This window comes from Stegastes partitus, unplaced genomic scaffold (genome assembly GCF_000690725.1).
Source record: "Stegastes partitus isolate 25-593 unplaced genomic scaffold, Stegastes_partitus-1.0.2 Scaffold2069, whole genome shotgun sequence".
NCBI classification, from domain to species: domain Eukaryota; kingdom Metazoa; phylum Chordata; class Actinopteri; family Pomacentridae; genus Stegastes; species Stegastes partitus.
In genome coordinates, this window is record NW_007579800.1 from 34,287 (window position 1) to 40,671 (window position 6,385).

The 6,385-nt window shown below is 39.8% G+C and overlaps 1 protein-coding gene across 1 annotated transcript in view; it reads left to right on the forward strand.

Annotated features, from left to right (window-relative positions):
• LOC103373799 (alpha-2,8-sialyltransferase 8E-like) overlaps positions 1-2,129 on the forward strand; it is a 9,816-nt gene extending 7,687 nt beyond the window's left edge. Inside the window, exons 2-5 of the mRNA XM_008303794.1 lie at positions 3-105; positions 1,258-1,370; positions 1,474-1,566; positions 1,652-2,129. Of these exons, the coding sequence (XP_008302016.1) occupies positions 3-105; positions 1,258-1,370; positions 1,474-1,566; positions 1,652-2,129 (787 nt within the window). The remainder of the gene's footprint in view (positions 1-2; positions 106-1,257; positions 1,371-1,473; positions 1,567-1,651) is intronic.
• The last annotated feature ends 4,256 nt before the right edge of the window (positions 2,130-6,385 follow it).

Consider the following 6,385-nt stretch of genomic DNA (forward strand, 5'->3'; position numbering starts at 1 on the left):
AGCGCCATAATTACCCAGACCAACAAACCAGTGGGATCAAAGATTCTTTCCGACAGTAAGAATACTCGGCAGGTGACTCCAGAGCTCTTCAGCTTGTTTATGAAGGTTTGTTATTTGTCATTCATGAATACAGGACCTGCTGCCTGTTTGATGTCTTGACTGTTCTTGAAGCGAGTCATCTGTTTGGTCTCTTTGATAAACACGACTTTGCAGTGTGGTCTATTGAAAGTGAAGGAGCTCACAAACTCGGACCTGAGACTTCCTGGCCCATCTGCATCATTCCATGTAAAATCATGAAAAGTTTAGAGCAATTTCTGCTGAACCATCTCTAATTTTATAAATATGATTTATAGATATTTGTGAGATTTTAGCTTGTCAAAGTCATTTCCGATTAAGTGCTTGACTACAACAATGAAAAAACACATTTTGTTTAATTTTCATTGCTGATCAAGCAGGTGTGACAAGTTGTACAACAACAACAACAACAACAACAACAACAACAACAACAACAGCAGCGATCTTGCCAGATAATCTAATCAAGAGAGTTCTTCATATAGAACTCAGGGGATAAATGCATTGCATTCTACTTATAAAAGCCAGATGATACAAAATACATTGATTTATTGATCCTCCTGTGGTACCATCCCAATTCAGATGTTTGCATAGAAACTTTAACTCATTGATACTAAACACTGGGAATTTTTACATTTTTAAGCAATCGATCTAAAGGACTGAGCTGAAATGGGGAATGGACCAACCAATAATAACATAAACTTTACTGATCCCTCACTAGCGAAATTTCCACGTTACAGCAGCTGAATACACAGGCATGGACGAAGAGGGACAAGAATTATAATAAGTACAATCATAAATGTCTCAGGGTACCACATCAGATTACCATTTCCTCAACCGTCTCAGGAATTTCAGTGTGACTTCACTGGCAAACCAAAGACTTTCAAACTTTACATTTTTCAAGACAATGTTCAAGGCATAATGAATTTACATATGGATATGCACACATACGACTTGATGACTTATAGATGTACAGGTAGGCAGATAAAGTTATTCGCTTAAATCAAGTTCTTATGTAGCATGTTTTAAAACTGACTTGATCGACTGACTAAAGTGCAAAAATTAGGCCAGTTTTTGTACATTTTGATAAAAGATGAAAAAGCATCACACACACACACACACAAAATGACACTTACTGTAAATGTTGCCATGTTGTAATGTAGTTTCTGTTGTTGTTGGTTCCAGGAGAATCCTTTCTCAAACAAAACATGGGACACTTGTGCAGTTGTTGGGAACGGTGGGATCCTGACCAACAGCAGCTGTGGAAAAACGATTGACTCGGCTCAGTTTGTCATGAGGTGAGAAAGACGTCCAGCGTACAGGACTGAAGGGCTGATGACGGTGTTAAACAAAACAAGGTGGGAAGTCCACATAACAATACTTTCTTTGCTGTTTGTTCAGGTGCAACCTCCCTCCTTTGGAAAATGGATACGAGAAACATGTTGGTATCAAGACTGACTTTGTGACAGCAAACCCGAGTATCTTCTTTGATAAGTACGCAAAAAAAACTAATCTTTGTCCTCTTAAATACATATTATTCCCTTTATATTGTTGCTATACATCAGCTCTTTATTTACAGGTACGGGGCTCTGTCTGGACGCCGTCGTCAATTTGTGGAGAGTCTGCGCAGCTATGGAAACTCCCTGCTGCTGATTTCTGCCTTTTCCTTTGCCTTCTACACTCCTGCATCTGTGCGGGCCTTCTATGCCATCGAGGACTTTCAGATCCCCATCAGACCAGTCTTCTTAAACCCCGAGTACCTCCAGAGTTTGGCCCTGTTCTGGCGCTCTCAGGGCCTAAAGTCGGCTCGACTCAGCACCGGCATCATCATGGCCAGTCTAGCGCTGGAGCTCTGCGACGACGTTCATCTGTACGGATTCTGGCCCTTCAGCACCCACCCGTTTAGTTTTCACAACCTCACCAATCACTACTACGACGACAGGCAAGTTAAAGCTGGATTCCACGCCATGCCGACTGAGTTTGAGCTCCTGCTGCAGCTGCACAGTCAGGGCATTCTCAGGCTTCACCTGGGAGACTGCCAACCAGGTGGAACGTAGTTCCCAGGAACAACACACCAAAGCAGCACCAAAATGCTTATTATTTTGCCTCGGGATGAACGACCCATTTATTTCTGCTGATGGAATGGATGGAGTTTGTCCACCTGGCTACCTAGCCAAGATATCTGCATTGAAACCTTGATGCAAGACTTCAAAGACTATGAGCGGTTATGCAATATATTTACAACTATTTATTACAACAAGAAAAAGGGAGATTAGAGGGGTAGCAGGTATGTTGCTGGAGGTCAAAGTCAGAGTTTTTAGGATCATGAAGGTGGCTCTCTTAACCTGCTAGGTCACCATGTAACTTACGCAAGACACTATCGAGTCCATTTTGTGCAAAAGAGTCACATGATGTGTTAAACGTCTTCTTTTACGTGAATGCGTACAGAAGCTTAAAAAAAAAAAAAAAAAACTGAACAAAGACAGTTGAGAACCACCTTCCGATACCTGTTATCTCTGACTGGGGTTGTAGTTTCAGTTGAGCCGACGTACACAAGTCTGGTTGTTATGTCAAACTTGCTCCATGGCACAGCCCTCTGGAGTTTGGAGGGAATTATTTAGATTTTGCTGGGAGGCCTTAGTGAGGAGTTTAAGGAAACTTGAAGTTTTAAATGCATTAATCTTAAGTTTTTACTTTGCCCAAATGTTAAATGTAAAGCATGATTTGTCATGGGCTGCATGGGGGCTCATTGTTCATTTAGTTTAAGCCTGAATTCACAGTTTGCAAAAGTTAATTGTGGTTTAACTTTTATTGTGATATGTATATATGTATATTGTGATATCATTAAAGTTTTGAGAAGATATACACTTTATCAAGAATAAATTGCATTGTCATTGTCGTGTGTGTGTGTATAAATAAATTGTATATTTTAAATCAGATCTACAAAAAAATGCACCAAACAGATTAATTACAATCATTTAACTCTGTTTAACAACCAGTTTGCTCCATCGGAAAAAATACAAAACCAAGGCTATCAAAGCAAAGCTAAGGAAAGAGGCAGCCGATAAAAACCTTCAGTACAAAACAGAAAACACTTTACACAATAACAGCATACGTCAAACATAACACTGCCTCCTGACTGCCAACACTTTTTTTTTTTTTTTTAAATCTATTTTACTGTACACCAAATTTCTTGTATGTGAAAACCTGCCTGGCCATAAAACCTTTCTGATTCTGATTTACCCTTCTTACTCCCATACCCTAGCAGAATCCACATTGAAGGCAAAACACAAACTTTTGATGTTACAAACTTTAGCCAAACACACACCAGCATGATGAGACAAATGCACCTTCATCACTACGTGCATCTGCATGAACCAAATCTTTAAAAAACCGGCAACAACCTTAAAGAAATCCTGTCCAAATCACTTACCTCAGAAGAGCTCATGTGCAAGCAGAGACAAAAGGCAGCCATGAAGCCACAGCTGCTTTAAATAGGAGTCCACCCAGTTCTACGGTGCTGTGTTCAATAGCTGTCAGGAAATACGGAATTCACCTGAACAAGTGAAAAAACTGAAAAGGTAAAAATATTGAAGTTCTATCTGTCCATTTTGTTTCATTTGGCTGGAAATAACTTAAACAAGCGACAGAAGATGCTAAGATGTTGTGCTAGAAATGTTGGTGTTAGTGAAAATGTTAAAAGAAATAGTTATTTTGTTGTTTTATTTAGAATTTTTTAGATTTAGATTTTTATATTTATTGCCCGTTTTGTTGTTGTTGTGCACCACAGTTTCATTCACCATGTCAAATTGTGTGTGCCAGCTCACTTGGCAATCAAAGCTTTCTGTATTCTGTAATTTATTATTAGCATGTCTCAGGTAACGTCTCAGCTTCTTTTGTCACTTCTTTGTGTCATTTTAGCCCAAAAGAGCCATGTTAGCTGTTAATGTTATTCACTGTCAAGCTAAATATGGCATGGATATGAATAATTCGGGGCTTCATTTGTGAAGGTTAAGTTCATCAATTTTAAAGGTTTGTTGCCATCTAGTGGCTGCTGAGAGGAAACTAAAGGTTTGACATCAATGTTAACCAAGAATATCCTGAACAGATGTCAACAATCCTTAATGCACTTTTGAAGTAAAAAAAAAAAGTGACTGTCAGTGATGAAGAGGTCAGGGATGTTTGTTTAGCTGCAACATCTGCCAGAGATAAGACATGATGTGTTCATCTCTCTGCTGACTTTGCTCGTCGCTGACACATGTAAAGCCGCTGAAGAGTGAAATATGTGAGGAGGAGCAGCAGGAAATTACCTTCCACTGCCAGAATGGAAATCTTTTGAGGTTTTTTTTTTTACATGTTCTTACTCTCTTTGTATGATGAAGCAGCTCCGTTCAGAGATATTGCAGACAGTTTGGAGTGGAGGTCTCTCATGTCCATTACAGCCGAGGCAGGATGTGTAAATTATGCATGTGCACCGCTAATAGACTGAGTGTGTGTCGCATAAACAGTGTGTGGTCCGCAGGTTTGTGCACGCTGTGTGTTTTGGTTGCAAGGCCTTCTGGGACTCGTAGGACGGCAACAGTTCACAGAGGCACGAGGGCGGCAGGCCTCAGCGCTAAGCAGCCGTGGAATGCACAAGGATCAGCTGTTCCTTCACCACATGACCCCTTTACTGCCCCCTCGTCCACATCCTCCATCGCACCTCTCTGTGGAGACGCTTCAGCAGTTTAAGAGCCCACAGCTGGAGGAAACTCACAAAATGAATCTATCAAGTGACCGGAAGTCTCCCGGAGCTCATGGTTCGATCCACCAGGAGCTCATCAGGCCGGATAATGAGAGGAATATGCACGAACTGATCACGTTTCACAGCTTTAACTTTAAATCTCTACTACTGGACCCTGATGAATTTATATAGCTTTGTTTTACAATATACATAGGCTGCTGAAGATACAGTTGTTTTGAATATATATATATATATATATATGTATATATATTTAAATTGTGTCATTGTTGCTATTGCAGCGCTCTAGAATATTTTTAGAAGAGTTTGGAGCAGAAAATGGTGATATTATTAAAAGCAAACTCAAGACTTTCCTTAAGTGTGGATTTTATTTGAATCTATTTAAAATAATCATCATCATCATCATCTTCATTATGATGATGATGATGATGATTATTATTATTATTATTATTATTATTATTATTATTATTCTTCTTCTTATTATTATTATTATTATTATTATTATCATCATCATGCTGCAGGGTGGCGCAGTTGGTAGCACTGTTGCCTCGCAGCAAGAAGGTTGCCGGTTTGCGTCCCGATGGGGGCACCGGGATCTTTCTGTGTGGAGTTTGCATGTTCAGCCCTGTGCAGCGTGGGTTCTCTACGGGTTCTCCGGCTTCCTCCCACACAGTCCAAAAACATGAAAAACATGTGAGTGTGCTTGGTTGTCTGTCTCTAAGTGTAGCCCTGTGATAGACTGGCGACCTGTCCAGGGTGTCCCCTGCCTTCACCCTGAGTCAGCTGGGATAGACTCCAGCCCCCTGTGACCCTAATGAGGATTAAGTGGCGTATAGATAATGGATGGTTCATCATCATCCATCTATCCATCCATCCATTATCTATACACCGCTTTCTGCTGAAGCAGAAACGTAGCAATAGATTGGTGGAAGTGGCAGGAAGTATCAGTGCAGTTTTGACTGAAAAAGTGAACGTTGGGCTTTAACTCTGTGAAATGTTTTGAATGAATTTTGAGAATTTATAATTTATTGCACTCACCCTTAACAAAACATTGGAAGCCATTGACATTTAATGAAAATACAGCAGATTAAATGATTAAATGGCTCCAGCAGAGGCCTAATCTTTCCATTCCCCCCTCACGAAAAAAGAAAAAAAGTGCTAAATTTAAACCTCGGCCTGTATTGGGGCCTCAGAAAGTTCCTGTAAGTGTATATATATGGATGTATTCCTGTTTCTTAGTAAAAATACAGTCTTTGGTCAGCATTTGAGGCCTCTAACGTCGGTAAAATTGGATATGTGGCAAATAAAGGTTCCAGTTTTACTTTGACGTACGAAAATGGTACGTACACTCACTGAAACTGGTGTCCATAGCGGTGTATATACTGCCATCATATGTGCAAGCTCACAAGCTGCTTCCATGTTGTCTTAATGGTCAAATTTAACAACATATGGGACTTGAAATAAATACTTAACAGAGAAACTGGTGATAGTTCAACACACATAACAATAAATCTCGTGTTTATTGAAACAAATAATATAGAAAAATAGATATCAAAAGTAAATGAATAACTA